This window comes from Physella acuta, unplaced genomic scaffold (genome assembly GCF_028476545.2).
Source record: "Physella acuta isolate Inbredline_101_S28 unplaced genomic scaffold, ASM2847654v3 ptg000494l, whole genome shotgun sequence".
In the NCBI taxonomy this organism is placed as follows: Eukaryota; Metazoa; Mollusca; class Gastropoda; family Physidae; genus Physella; species Physella acuta.
The window spans coordinates 262,316-279,193 of NW_026732013.1; the positions used below are offsets into that span (position 1 = coordinate 262,316).

General features: G+C 39.6%; 1 protein-coding gene across 1 annotated transcript in view; it reads right to left on the reverse strand.

Moving 5' to 3' along the window:
* The window catches only part of LOC131944505 (neuronal PAS domain-containing protein 3-like), a 53,242-nt gene extending 40,894 nt beyond the window's left edge, over positions 1-12,348 (reverse strand). The window contains exons 1-2 of the mRNA XM_059305173.1: positions 12,186-12,348; positions 5,691-6,315 (exon numbers count right to left, since the gene is read on the reverse strand). Of these exons, the coding sequence (XP_059161156.1) occupies positions 5,691-5,785 (95 nt within the window). The 5' untranslated portion in view covers positions 5,786-6,315; positions 12,186-12,348. The remainder of the gene's footprint in view (positions 1-5,690; positions 6,316-12,185) is intronic.
* Positions 12,349-16,878: the final 4,530 nt, after the last annotated feature.

Sequence of the window (16,878 nt, forward strand, 5' to 3'; positions counted from 1 at the left end):
ATAACATGACTTAGACTACCTTAAGGAAACCCAAGCTGTCGATGGGGCTGTGTCGTTACGTGTGGAAATAAAACTATGCACGACACCACCGCACTAATAATTAACGCACTCTAAAAATATTTTGTTGTTCCAAAAATGTTTTAAAAACGGCTGAATTATACTTTTAGATTGTTCTGGGTGTACATGATGAGGCAGCGAAATGACCGTGGGTGGTGAGGAGGTGGGGGGTGGGGAAGGGGTGGGAAGGGATGTGGGAAGGGGGGATATGACAAGATATGCTGGACACTTGAGACAGATGGACTTGCTAGAATTCCTTCAAACTAAGACGCCAGGCATGCGATGGGGGGGGGGGGCTCTTTAATCTAAACCAACACGTTTTTAACCAAACAATTCACCTGCGGCTGTCGCTAAGTGTATGTCGTGGTTCTGCGTCATTTTGTTCTACCTGCGAATAATGCGATGGTGCGATGGTTAATTAGGGGTCGAGTTAATTTTAGGGATCGAGTTAATTTTAGTGTATTTGGGGCGAGACTTGTTGGGTTGTTGTTTTTTTTTGGAGGTGGGGGGGGGCCGAAATGGCGGGCAATGCCACGTCTTGGGCGTGTGACATGGCAGAATACTGACAAGCTGTCTGACATGACACAGGCTGACATCGTGTTGACCAAAGTTTAGCAACAAACGCAACTCAAGGGTCGTAACTCTAAAACAACAACCAGCACCCCGCGGTGGTAAGCAAAAGGTGTGTGTGCGTGTGTGTGTGTGTGTGTGTGTGCGTGCGTGTGTGTGTGCGTGGGTTTGTGTGTGTGTGTGTGTGTGTGTGTGTGTGCATGTGTGTGTGAGAGAGAGATTATGGTAAAACATGTCTGCCAGAAATAGCCCGGCAAGATTTTCAAGTCAAGTTGAATTTATTTGTCCAGGGGCCGGGTCCCCCCCCCCCCCCCACCCATCATAACTGTGACAAACAGATGATGCCGACACGTCAGTGGGGGCCCCGTCACGTAACCCACCCCTCCCAGGCCCAGGTTGACAGTAGTGGCCCATAAAGAGTCCAAGATTTCAGTCCGACAGGTGCCCGGCCGACATCATACCGCGGCCATAACAAGTGCATAAAAAACCGCCGGGGTTCTAATCCGCGAGTTTAAAGTGTAATTACAATAAAACATGGGGTCATCATAGCCACACCATTCTCAGCAGGCATACATACTTACACACACAAACATATATATATATATATATATATATATATATATATATATAAACACTAGTGTGTGTGTGTGTGTGTGTGTGTGTGCGAATGCTTTTTGTGTTTGGGTGTGTTTAATCATATAAACGATCCTTTATTCTGGGCTAGCTAAAGGAGCAATGACCATTGCATGGCTTATGTTGATGTATGTCTTGTAGAAAGCAAGATGAAAATTTCACTTTCGATTGTGATATTTGAGAAAACATCTGACTTCTTCCCAAATAAAAGATTACAATACGTGACTTCTGTTTTTAACGTAATCTTAATTATAATTAGTTTGCAGTGTTTGCTAATTTGTTTTAGTTGACAAATTGGCCTAAGATAAAATCATGTGTTCGATGATGAGTTTTCTCATTATTTTCCCTCATCGGCCATATAGGCCGACCTCGGGTATAGGAGTAGAGGCTATCACTGGATATATAGTCCGACCCTGGCTGACCCTGGGTATAGGAGTAGAGGCTGACCCTTGGTATAGGAATAGAGGTATAGGAGTATGGCCCGACCCTGCCCAAACATTAGGTCGACCCTGAAGGTTATGTAACAGACTGGCGGCAAATAGAAAGGTGTCCCCAGAAAACTTGCCTGCGTCACCCTGGTCCCGCGGTACGGCTAACCCGTTACTTGGTCCACTAGATGTGATAACAGTCACGACCCCGGCGCATGAATGGCGCGGGTTATCTCCCTGTTTGTGGCCTGTCCCAGTTACGTCCCTTCACTTGTGGCAATGGGATGTCACACATCGCTTACCTCAGATGTCACACATCACATACCTCAAATGTCACACATCGCTTACCTCAAATGTCACACATCGCTTAGATGTTACACATCGCTCACCTCAGAAGTCACACATCACATACCTCAAATGTCATACATCGCTTACCTCAAATGTCACACATCGCTTACCTCAAATGTCACACATCGCTTAGATGTTACACATCGCTCACCTCAGATGTCACACATCACATACCTCAAATGTCACACATCGCTTACCTCAAATGTCACACATCGCTTAGATGCCACACATCGCTTACCTCACATGTCACACATCGCTTACCTCACATGTCACACATCGCTTACCTCACATGTCACACATCGCTTACCTCAGATGTCACACATCACATACCTCAAATGTCACACATCGCTTACCTCAAATGTCACACATCGCTTAGATGTCACACATCGCTTACCTCACATGTCACACATCGCTTACCTCAGATGTCACACATCGCTTAGATGTCACACATCGCTTACCTCACATGTCACACATCGCTTACCTCAGATGTCACACATCGCTTACCTCACATGTCACACATCGCTTACCTCAGATGTCACACATCGCTTACCTCACATGTCACACATCGCTTAGATGTCACACATCGCTTACCTCACATGTCACACATCGCTTAGATGTTACACATCGCTTACCTCAGATGTCCCACATCGCTTACCTCAGATGTCACACATCACATACCTCAAATGTCACACATCGCTTAGATGTTACACATCGCTTACCTCAGATGTCACACATCACATATCTCAAATGTCACACATCGCTTACCTCAGATGTCACACATCACATACCTCACATGTCACACATCGCTTACCTGACATGTCACACATCGCTTACCTCACATGTCACACATCGCTTACTCCAGATGTCACACATCACTTAACAAACATCCATATAAAACAGGACAAGACACATTTATAGAACAGCCAACAAGACGTGCGTTTTGTCCATCTAGCTAAGAACTACTTATTGCACTGAAGACTCCTCGGATGATTTTTTCATGTTTTCGTATAGAGCTTTCAGGTTAGGGTTAGATGTATGAGTTTTCTAGAACATTCGGCCTACTGTAAAGCAGCTTATAGTTAGCGGTGATGGGTTAATCAAAAATTTGATTCGAAAATTGACATGACTTGAGGGCCTTCCCATTTATACTTTAGTGGTGTTATATAACTTACACAGTGGAGATACTACATTTACTAGATGTGTAAGCCATATATTGACAAGGTGTTTATGGTGTTATATAACTTACACAGTGGAGATACTACATTTACTAGATGTGTAAGCCATATATTGACAAGGTGTGTATGGTGTAAACCTGTGTGAAGCTAGATAAAATTTAAGCCATATTTTGAATGCTCAAACAAAAGCATATTTCGTTATGCTGAAACTAAAGCCATACTTTGCCGTGAGGAGATCTTGTGGTAGAACTGATGATCAAAAGACGCACCTTAACAAAGAACTCTCTAGCCTGGCTGTATCAGGTCTGGATTGATCGGGTTCGATTCCTCGTGATCGATCCACAGGTGAGGAGTTCAAACACGCAGGCGGCGACATCTCGTAGCAGACGACAATCCTTGAGCAAAGTCAAAACCAACCGAGGCGTGTTTGCTGAGCTCGCCAACAGGACGGCGCTAACTTGTCGGCCATGTTTAAGGGGCGATTACTGAGTAGTTAGCATCTTTAGACAACATCTTTAGGCAGGCGTCGTCACTAACTTGTAGTAGTGGCTGAGTAGTTATCGTCTTCAGACAACATCTTCAAGCAGGCGTGGACACTAACTTCTATAGGTGTTGTATAAGGCGCTTTTTTTAAAATCAAGAAATAATTTTGCAAGTTCTGAATGATAAATAAGTCAAGCATTTAGCTCATGCTGGCAATTGTAATAAAGAACTCAGCTAAAGTTGGTTCGGCTGAAATATGGCTCAACTAAAGTCGGCTAATCTAGTCAAGCATAATGTCTGTTAATTGCTACTAGAGTATACGCTCGTATATCACCGAGTATGTGGGGCGATCATCACATACATCATAGTGGAAGTGACGTCACCGGATGGCGGAATTTAACATGTCCACATGAATCACGACGCGTGTTGTTATCCAGCTGATGACGACTTTTGTTTTCCCTGCTTGACCTTGACCTTCAGGGTTTCTACATTCCGCCGGATGACCAGTGTAATGACCACTACTACAGGCACACCCACACCCACACCCACACACATACTCACACACAAACCCACACACAAATCCACACCATCCACATACCAACACCCCACACATACCCACACACACACTGACACACACACAAATACCCACACACACAAACCCACACACAAATCCACACCATCCACATACCAACACCCCACACATACCCCCACACACACTGACACACACACAAATACCCACACACACTGACACACACACACATGCCCACACACACACATAGACGAGAGATTTAACCGGGTCTATACTGTTATCGATCACGCCAAAGTGTATAATTTCCTCATAAAAATCGTCTAGGTGCATTAATTACATGAAATTAATTAGCTCACTCGGACACTAGTGCTAGAAATAATGAGTCATTCGATCATTAAAAATAAGATTCTCAACTGCCAATACATAGAAAATATGTTGGGGAAACAAAACCAAAGAAAAAATGTGCCCCCATATTCCTCTTTCCTCATCAAACGCGTTTGTTTTAAATTGTTGGTTTCAAAATATCTTTGAATGTCTAAAACTGTTTCTTTTTTATTATTAAATCAGAAAATTGGTAAATGTTTGTAAAATTTCATTGTTCAAGATTTATTAGACGAAGGGTGGTATACAGGTTGATGTGAACACTTTTTTAGAACCGTCCAGAAGGCCGTGTGAACACCCCTTTATAGCCGTCTAGACGGCCATGTCCTGGGGTTAATCTCAGATGAAGGAGCAGGAGTTTCTGGTCTGGATTTGATCCTGCGACTGTCAACACAGTCTGGGGCCCACATCAAAGTAACGGACAACCGTTGTAACCTTTAGAGGGGGGAGGGAGGGGCGCCAGGTACAGGCAGGGGGTGGGGTGGGGGGTGTACCCGAACATCTACATCCTAACGCTAAGCCGGCCTACCTCCGCTGTGCAAACATGGAATAGGTTTGAGTTATTTCAGGCGGGGGGTGGGGCGTTCTCTAGTGTTGGGGTGTATTTACATCAGCGATGTTGTTTAAATCAGCGTAAAAGGAAGGGTGGTGTTTACATCACTGTAAATGGAAGGGTGGTATTTACATCAGTGTAAAAGGAAGGGTGGTGTTTACATCAGTGTAAAAGGAAGGGTGGTGTTTACACCAGTGTATATAGTATGGGGATGTCTGTGCGATATGTGTTAGAGCCAGGCCAACCTGAAACCAATACGACATATGTGTACGAACAAATAAATGTGCTTCTAGTATCGAGTAAAGCGAGAACATAAAATGGGACATTTTAAAAAGACATACGCTGAAAGAAGATCACGATAAATTCTGATGGGGTGTCCTAAATAATTAACATCGCAAAAAAGCACACAACGCATTCTTCAAAGGGCATAGAATGATGCAGGAAATTTGATAAACCAAAGGGCACATAATTATAGAAGGAGATCAGTTCAACCAAAGGGCATAGAATTAGATGAGATGAAGGAAATGGCTGACCTGTTGACGTCGAAGAACGAGGCCCCCATGCCGAACTGTGGGGTCTGTAGGGGCTGCCTCAAGAGGTCCCAGTGGAAGTAGGCGTGCTCGTTCATCTTGGACCCTCACCAGATGGCTCGATGGACTTCCGGTGTGGATGTGTGTGACGGACTCTCAGATGTCGGCTTTTATGACGGACTGTCCGGCTAAATCTTTGTTTGGTAGCCTGTCCGTTAAATGCGTGTATGTTGGACTGTATATGTTACAACGGAATGTCCTTACGATATGTATTTGATGAACTATCCAGCAGATATTCCTGTCTTGAAGTAAAACTTGGATCTGTGTCTGACTAAACAAGCTGCTGCTTGTATGCAGTCAACACAGACGTCACAGTGTCACGTCGAGCACCGGGTTCAGGGGTTTATCAAATAAAGATTGATACGACTTGGAACTTGGCATTAGCCAGAGCAGCTTAGCAGCTCCCCACCATTGAGACACTCAGCACCATATAAACATCTCGACTCTGTGTGAAACTGTTCCTCTCTGCTTGGCCTGTCCTTGTCGTGATTCGAACCGGGTACGTTGTCACAGAGCAAGTCAGAAGTTTGCCATTGTAGCCTGACCAGGTTGTCGATAAACGGGGGTTCTGTAACAAATACAAGGCAGGTTATATCTTGGATTAGTTTAAAAATATTGGATTAACATAAATTATTGGTTTTATCTTGGAATAGCTTCAAAAATATTGGATTAACATAAATTATTATTGTATTTAACGTGCAACATGAACTATGTTAGAATTTACACTAATTAATTAACTCGCGATTGGTAGTTCGACCTTGTATTGTTTTAAGCAAATGACGACACTAACTTCTGGGCTACGGACCAACAATTTCAGAGAGAGCAGACAGCTACGTGTCGAAGGTCAGTTAGGTCACTTAGGTCAGTTAGGTCACTTAGGTCCACAGTGGCAAGGTCTATGAGAATATGTTGCAACAATGTTTTTAATGACATGATCAAAAACTAAATTGCGCATTTACACGTGACAAGATCTACTCGGAAGTGACGTCAGTGTATAACACGGCGTCGTGAACTTGACCATGTGTCGTCTGCTGTTCGACTGTTATCAGAACTGCTGTCGTGAGCGTGCGCTGGTCGTTGCTTGCACTATCGACATCGAGCTGTCGCTAAGTGCTGTCTCAAGCAGTTACAGAAATGCTGTTTTAAGCTGTTGCTGAAATGCTATTTTATGTACAAATTATTATCAAATGTTTCTACATTGTAGGGCTTCATGTTACCTAAATCCTTAGAATAGGTGTTAATGTTACTTTGTCATTTTTGTCGTTGCTACATAAATCAATGATAAGGAATCATTGTTTTTTAACATATGTGTTAAAAAATTATTTTTACAAATGTCAAATTAAAATTATCGTTGTTACAAGATCAGTGTTTCGTATGTTACATTTAACATAAATTTTAATGTTAAAATTGTTAAAAAAGTCAGTGTTACAAATATAAATGTTACTAAGGTCTATGTTACAAAGTTCAATGTTACACCTGACTTTGTTATAAATATCACTGTTACAAAGTTCAATGTTACACCTGACATTGTTACAAATATCACTGTTACAAAGGTCAATGTTACATGGCATTGTTACACAGATCCTTGTAAGACAAGTCTATGTAACAAATATCTGTTTTTTAAAGGTCCGAGTTTTAACACACCATGTTACGAATATAAACGGAACTCCATTTTATTTTTCTCTATGTTCCCCCTCAACCTACTTGAACGCATTCTTGAACATCATGGATACAAAATACCGAGAGAATCTGAACGCTAATTTAACGTGTATTTAACATACATTCACAACAAGTTTCACAGCTACAGTAATGGTATCTGCAATCTTAATTCAGGACTATATTTTTGTACAAACTTGACTCAGGACTATATTTTTGTACAAACTTGACTTATTGCTATATTTTTGTACAAACTTGACTCAGGACTATATTTTTGTACAAACTTGACTTATTGCTATATTTTTGTACAAACTTGACTCAGGATTATATTTTTGTACAAACTTGACTCAGGATTATATTTTTGTACAAATCGAATATATACAAACTAGATTCAATGCATGTATTTCTCTATGTTCTAACTACACATCAAAGACTATTTGTTTCAAACATACCCGAGTGTGAGGGTGGAGTTGTAGAAAGTTGTATTCTATATATACCTGTAATGCTCCGTAATGAACATACGGTATATATACACCACCTTCACACAGAGATATACTACATTAACTTATTGTTTTTACCAAACAGAAATAAAAACGATTAATTTTGTAGCAAACAAGCCTACAGTCGTAAACTTGGTGTCTTCGTCCCACCTCGAACAACTACCAAATTAAGCTAAAGACAATTAGATCTACTTTCGTGCCAAGTAATCCTATTGTCATCGACAGACTTAGTATGCTACCACCTAAAAAAACAAACAAATAAAGCTAAATTAAATTAGTTTCGTAACAATTAAACTTCAAACTATCAACTTAGTCCATCTAACAAAGATAACAAATAAAGTTGAGCCAATTAGTGAGGTAACAAATAAACCTACTGCCATAAACTCAGTACCACCTAAACAAAGATGTATAGCCGTCGTGTGTATCTAATTGATGTGAACCTCTACCCATAATGTGAATCTAATTGATGTGAACCTCTACCCATAATGTGAATCTAATTGATGTGAACCTCTACCCATAATTCATAAAACTTCCCCATCCCCCGTGTGAGCAGGTCACGTGTCCCCAAAAATTTGTCCCAGCTTGTTCACGTCTGCCCGGGTCCTCCTGTGACCCGTACCTTGCGTGTTCGTACCGAGGGGACCTGGTCCTCTTGTCCTCTCATGTCCTTGTCCTCAGGTGTGACGTCTACAAACTAATATCAGTTCACTTCGCGCAGGAAACAAGTTTGCGATAGTGTAGGAAATCAAATCTGAGATTTACAGTTGAATGAATACCTGCCATCCACACAAATACAAAAACAACAGAGGAAGGAGACACTGGAAGAAGTAGAAAAGCCTACTAAAAGTACTATATATGCACTAAGTATTGTAGGCAAGGACGGGAACTCTTGAGCAGACAAGACGAGGAGGTTTTACCTCGCTTAAAAACATGGATTTCTAAACGAAACTAATGCGAAGGAACAATATTTTTTTTAAATCTCATGTAGAACAGTTTTAATTGTACGTAACTGGAAGTTTCCGAATAACAAAAGGGGTCTGCAACAGGCTACACAATATCTTACAGATACCTGCCTCCAGAGAATGTATAAACTCGCAAGAGGAATGTAGACTTGATTCACAAAAAATGTCAACTAACAAAGAGAATGTCCACTGATAAAGAAAATGTCCACTGATGAAGAAAATCTCAACTGATATAGTAACTACTAAAAATCGTTGCAAACTTATCTAGTAATCAACGTACAAAAATCGACTTTGTTCGTGGAAATAAAGCGTTGAAAATAATTATTTCGTATTGTACGAATCGGGCAATTATGCACCATATTTTATTTTCGTGTTTTAATCAAATATCAATTACAGTCAGTCATAAATTTGTATCAATAAACGTAGTTTAAACTGTTTTATCAGCGAAAAAAAATGAACAGTTGAAAATGTATATTAATATATTATTTAGATATTGAGTCATTGAAAATAAGTATTAACATTTGACATTCTAAGATAAAACTATACATATTCGTACCGATGTTTTCGCCAACGAATTAAATTCTATCTCTGGAGCCTTTTGAGAAGAACTCACTACAAGCTAGGAGCAGCCATTAGTGTTTCTTTCAGGCATCTCTCAATATGGAACTGACCACCAATGATTTTAACGGCTATAAGAAATGTATTTACCACCCATCTTCAAAACTTTAAACATAGATATCAGAATTGAGTGTTCAAGTTGAACATTCAAGTTCAAAATTGAACAATTAAGCACGTCTCCCACCAAATACCCACACAAACCTCGTTAGAGTCAACCCACTATGAACGAAGATTCGTTTATTACTGGCTCTCATGTGAACAGAACTAGAATTTTGGTTTAAACCTACCCCAGGTCAGCAACTTAAACCAGAAATATGTTCTGGACAAGCAGACAATGACAGCATCACCCGATTATGGTCCAGCTAACACATTTTAGTAGACATGTCTAGCTAACACATTTTAGTAGACATGTCTAGCTAACACATTTTAGTAGACATGTCTAGCTAACACATTTTAGTAGACATGTCTAGCTAACACATTTTAGTAGACATGTCTAGCTAACACATTTTAGTAGACATGTCTAGCTGATACATTTTAGTAGACATGTTTAGCTAACACATTTTAGTAGACATGTCTAGCTAACACATTTTAGTAGACATGTCTAGCTAACACATTTTAGTAGACATGTCTAGCTAACACATTTTAGTAGACATGTCTAGCTAACACATTTTAGTAGACATGTCTAGCTAACACATTTTAGTAGACATGTCTAGCTGATACATTTTAGTAGACATGTTTAGCTAAAACATTTTAGTAGACATGTCTAGCTAACACATTTTAGTAGACATGTCTAGCTAACACATTTTAGTAGACATGTCTAGCTAACACATTTTAGTAGACATGTCTAGCTAACACATTTTAGTAGACATGTCTAGCTGATACATTTTAGTAGACATGTTTAGCTAACACATTTTAGTAGACATGTCTAGCTAACACATTTTAGTAGACATGTCTAGCTAACACATTTTAGTAGACATGTCTAGCTAACACATTTTAGTAGACATGTCTAGCTAACACATTTTAGTAGACATGTCTAGCTGATACATTTTAGTAGACATGTTTAGCTGATACATTTTAGTAGACATGTTTAGCTAACACATTTTAGTAGACATGTCTAGCTAACACATTTTAGTAGACATGTCTAGCTAACACATTTTAGTAGACATGTCTAGCTGATACATTTTAGTAGACATGTTTAGCTAACACATTTTAGTAGACATGTCTAGCTAACACATTTTAGTAGACATGTCTAGCTAACACATTTTAGTAGACATGTCTAGCTAACACATTTTAGTAGACATGTCTAGCTAACACATTTTAGTAGACATGTCTAGCTAACACATTTTAGTAGACATGTCTAGCTGATACATTTTAGTAGACATGTTTAGCTAACACATTTTAGTAGACATGTCTAGCTAACACATTTTAGTAGACATGTCTAGCTAACACATTTTAGTAGACATGTCTAGCTAACACATTTTAGTAGACATGTCTAGCTAACACATTTTAGTAGACATGTCTAGCTAACACATTTTAGTAGACATGTCTAGCTGATACATTTTAGTAGACATGTCTAGCTAACACATTTTAGTAGACATGTCTAGCTGATACATTTTAGTAGACATGTTTAGCTAACACATTTTAGTAGACATGTCTAGCTAACACATTTTAGTAGACATGTCTAGCTAACACATTTTAGTAGACATGTCCAGCTAACACATTTTAGTAGACATGTCTAGCTGATACATTTTAGTAGACATGTCTAGCTAACACATTTTAGTAGACATGTCTAGCTAACACATTTTAGTACACGTCCATGATACACTTGTCACTGTCATGTCATGTGAACAAATAATATTTGGTATTTTAAGATAGTACAGGAACATTCAGTGAAATGTTAGTCGTTTTGCTAGGTATTCTTTGTTGTGTCCATTTTGTATCCTTTATTTTAAGTGCACCATGAAATATGTCTGCCATATTATATTAACTAGATATAGGCCTAACATGTTTAAATCCTGTATTTTACATATAGTCCTAGATTTAGGTGTACCAAAAAAATTGCCACATAAAAAATAGATTTACATTTAATTTGAATGCCTTACATTACACTTATGTAAATGTCTCAGAAATAGAATAAACGTTGGTCTAATAATAAGGAAAATGAGATTTGGTGTTTGTTTTGTTTTTTAGTCAAATTAAAACACCTAGAATGGCCAAACGCAACAAGCTCTTATTAAAGTCACCAGAGACCGATGATTAAAGGGGGGGGAGGGAGGCAGACCATGCTACAGACATTTGAAAATTCCTTTTCCAGAAAACTATTTGAAACTTTTATAGTTCAGAAAATCAAACTATTCTACCGACAGCTACTTTAAGATTTTTTAAATTGTTTTTTAACTTGCTTTTTTCCCGTTATTTTCGTTAAATAGTTAGATCATATAACTTGATTAGATAATAATATCTATTGCTGTAAACTTCAGTCAAATGTGTTTTGAAAGCTTTCATGTCTAAATCTTGTAAGTCTAGATAAGATAGGCTTATGCTGTAAACAAGTTAATCACTAATCCGTTGCACATAGCAGATTAAAAGCTTAAGCCATTGGGTTAGCTACTCACCTTCATGATGTACCAACATTTATCTAACCATAAGCTACTGGCTGTAATCATAATGTGTCTTAAAATACCGGAATATTGTGTACTCACCTTTTGATTCTATCATTCGTTTTATCAAACATTTTTTGTGCCGTGTACAAACGCGTCAAGTTTTTAAAGAGCTCCAAAAGTGTATAAAAAGTTGGAGCGGGCCGGCCGGAGCACGTATCCGTGTGGTAAGATGGGTGTGAGAAAGTCACGAACGACTGCCCGCAAATTAACTCCAACTGACAGCAGACGACACGAGCCACGGTCGACACTGATTGGTATTTCATACATTCCCATAGCGCCCGTGGGGGAGGAGCCAGGCCTTGCTCCGTCTTCCACACCCGCCCCTCAGCGAATGGCTGGCCACAGTGAGCAGACGCCAAGCCCCGGCTCTGCTGGTAAACACAGCCTCGTGCCACGGTGGGGGTCCAGCTTGTGGGGAGGGGGGGGGGGGGGTCCAGCTTGTGTGTGTGGGGGGGGGGGGGAGGGGTGCTAAATGATTGAATGTTAGAATCAAGTTAAGAATGAAGACATGTTATGAGTAATTAATTGTGTCTTGTTTGAGTCGACTACCAGCCACCTGTATTGGCTGATTGTAATTAGCGACAGTAGAGACCAGACCCTAATGAATGTAACCAGACCCTATCCGTGCTGCCTAGCTTACTGCTACATGGAGCGGCTACTTAAAGCACCAATATCTCTGGACAATTTTATTTCAACACAAATTTAATCCATACAGATTATAAAGTTTGAATGTAATACTTCACATAAGAACACAACTAGCATGTGAAATGTGTGCTGTGCTTAGTCAAACATAGCGATGTAAGATTTAGCTGGATTTGTTGGTGCAACATAAATCTATGATGACATATTGGAAGACGGCAGTCTACAGTATCAGGGGTTAGTTGCGTAGGCAGGGGGGGGGGGGGGGGAGGGGGGGTAAACCAGCCTTCACTCATTCACTACAGGGAACTCACAGATGATAACTTATCTCAAGTTACAGTTATTGACCTTAGCTGTATATGGAGTAGGTCCTAAAAGATTGACCTTATCATGGATAGAGTAGGTCCTAAAAGATTGACCTTATCATGGATAGAGTAGGTCCTAAAAGATTGACTTTAGCATGGATAGAGTAGGTCCTAAAAGATTGACCTTATCATGGAAAGAGTAGGTCCTAAAAGATTGACCTTAGCATGGATAGAGTAGGTCCTAAAAGATTAGCCTAAATTATGTCAGGCTCATGATGAAAATATGGGAGATGGGGAGATGGGGGGGTCAGAGTTTTGACTTTGAGCTACTTAGCGTGGAGGTGCCAATGAAATGACATAAGGCACATCGTGTATGTTATTTGTTTCATGATAAAACTCACCAATTAAAGGAGCATAGCCGCGGTTCCCCAAATATCTTCTAGCAGATGGAACTTGTCTATTGGCACCTTAGTTTTTAAAAGGTTGTTGATCCCGACATTGATTGTTAGCGTCTTATATCGGTACTCGTATAAACATGTTCATTCAACTAATTGCTGTTTAATTAGCGAATCACTTCTTTCTACTTAATCATTCATTTGTTAAAATTTAATCAGGTTTTTGTTTTTCCAATTTAAACCAGACAATCAAAAAGTTAAACTTTTTCCCCCTCGAATATGTGATTGACATCTTGCCATCTATTCATCCAATCAGAAAATGACACGAGATTTCTGTGGCTTGTAAAAAAAATTGACAGACGTCAAACCTCAGGCATATGCTGACCAGCAGAAGTCTTCGGGACGCAATCGTCCACGTGACCCCTCGATCAGATCGAGGCTGTGTAAACAAGTAGCAGATACTGTCGTCTGTTGGTGTGGAAACTAACACAAAGGTTGGAAGTCGAAAAAAACATGTCAAAATGACATAAATCCTAATTCCTATGGTAGGGATATAAAAAAAATCTTTTATACACACAGTCATCACTTGTATACACATCATCAGTCGTCGTTTATATACACATCAGTCATCAATTGTTATACACATCAGTCATTACCTCTATACACATCAGTCATCACCTCTATACACATCAGTCATTACCTCTATACACATCAGTCATCACCTCTATACACATCAGTCATCAGTTGTTATACACATCAATCATCACTTGTGTACAAATCAGACATCACTTGTATACACATCAGTCATCACTACTATACACATCAGTCATCACTTCTATACAAATAAGACATCTCTTGTCTACATATCGGTCACCACTTGTATCTATATATATAATTCTCTTCTTGGATACCCTAGAAAACACCAAGCTGTAAGCGCGCCTAGCAACCCCCTCTCTTCCTCTCTGGGCATATCCCTACCACCCCCACCCCACATGGTCTGGTGAGCTGTGGTTCACGCTAAATGTTTACAATCGTAGAGCCGGGTTTAGTGACGGCTATTAGGGGCAGATAATGTAGTTTGAAACGATTTTAAACTTGGGGGAGGTAACTAAGAGGAGGCTGCTTTCGCGTGGGGAGGGGGGGGGGGCGGGACTACAGTGCCGCCAGACCCCGCAATGTGGGGGTGGGGGGGGGCATAGCTGACCATAATGAAATTTTTTATAGTTAAAAAAAAATATTTTCTTGCATTTTTAACTTGACGGTAAAATCTTTTGTAAATAACAACCAGATCTACTACAGTAGTGATGTTATACAGTAGCTAACACATGCTGTTGCGTAAAAAAAATATATGCCTGAGCTGTAGTGTGTAAGATAGACAAACGTTCAAAACAGTTCAATGACTTATTTCCCTTTTTTTAAATAGTTAAATAGGGGTGCCCATAAGCTCCTTTTAATATATTTGTACTAAACAAATTAAAAAGTAATTTCCTTTCTTAATTATTATTTTTAAAAAAATACATACTAAGAATGACATAACATAAGAAGGTAATATATTTAACAAAAATAATATAAATACAAAAAAATATATATATATAAATAAACATAACACAGGAAACCATTACACATACAATGCTTTCACGTTTTATATTCTTTTTACCGGCTAAAAAACTAGAGACTAGGCAGTATTACAGTAAACATTTAGAAAGAACTAGTTCTAAATCTAAAAAAAATAATAATTCAAATCAGACTAATGCACTCACACACATGACATGTCGTAATTTGTTTATATTGAAAAAAAGACAATTTTTTTTCATACCCGATCAGGCCAGAAATGAGTATCCAATGTTTGTGTTATGTGTTTGTATATATATATATATATATATATATATATATATATATATATATATATATATATATATATATATATATATATATATATATATATATATATATATATATATATATATATATATATATATATATATATATATATATATATATGGGCCCAGAATTTTTTTGCGGGGTGGCCCTTTTTTTCTAGTTCCGCCACTGGGGGGGGGGGGAGGGGGAGTGTAGGGTAGGGGTTGGGGGAAAAGGAGGGTGGGGGTAGTATCGTCCTTAACGACCTACTGATACTGTTTTAAAGCAAACATTTTCTGTAGCAGCACTGGTACCGTCGAATTCACAAATTATGAATTACTGAAAAGTAGAAAATAAAACAACTAAATAGCGGCATATGATACGCCGGGGGTCGGCTCGTATTATATATTAGCCATCACACTATTGGCGCCTTTCATTGAAAGATCCTAGAGGTTGGGTACAGGTTTGTCCTCACTACCGCCCAGATGCCCAGGGACTGTTGTATGAAAGCCTTGAGTGTAGGCTATCACACTTCATAATAGTGAGTTAGAACATACATCGAAGACCGCATTGGTGTTAGTGGCTTCGCGGGGCGCTGGGTTAAACTATCGCAGGGGCGCCGGTTCGGTTTAGTCAACGAATGTAGTGGCCCTCCGTGCCCCCTTAAGTAGAGTACTCTTTAAAATGCATTTAGGCGCCATAGTGTTCTCAGGGAAGTCCGGGGAGCTCTAGGTAACACGACCGCTGTGCCACCGACGGACGCGTCTGGTTCGATTTAGTTAACGATTAGAGTAGCCCGCCGTGTCCCTAGCGTATGGCACACTTTAAAACGATCGTAGGCGCCATAGTGCTAACGGGCGAGCCAGGGAAGTTCTGGGACACCCGACCGCCGGCAGATGCGCTTTGGGTCAACGGATCTTGGTGCTAAGACGCTATGAAACTGTGTGTCAAACCGCAACCTGCTACATGGCGAAGCAAGTCCTAAATTTGAACTTTTTTAAATCGCGAAAACATTCCCATGTGTTTTCTCAACAACTCGCAATGCGTAAAATATCTCAATAGATTTTTTTAAGCAGCACACTAATTTAATAATATTAAAACGTGATTATAAAACGTGATAGCTAATACAAATTTCCTAAACAACTTTGTTTGTAGTTCATTGTCCTGTGTGTGTGTGTAGGGGGGGAGGGGTTGTCTGGATTTGTTATATGACAAAGCAGGTGTTGGCAAACATAATTATTATGTCATATACTGTGTGGAGGGGGTTAAAAATGTCATATCACTATTTTATATATGTACACTCCTAGACATTTTACATTACCATAATGTTTTGTGTGACAGCGATTACACAATGCTATAGTTGAGAAACAATGGTTGAGCAATTCAGTTTAGAGCACTAAAACTTGGCTAGTCTGAAGATGGTAAACTACCTGGCCAAGTTGGTCACATTCCTGAAGCATCCACAATCACTCTCTAACCAATGTGTTAAACTTGAGGGGGGGGGGGGGGGGGTCATTAGAATACACAACACAG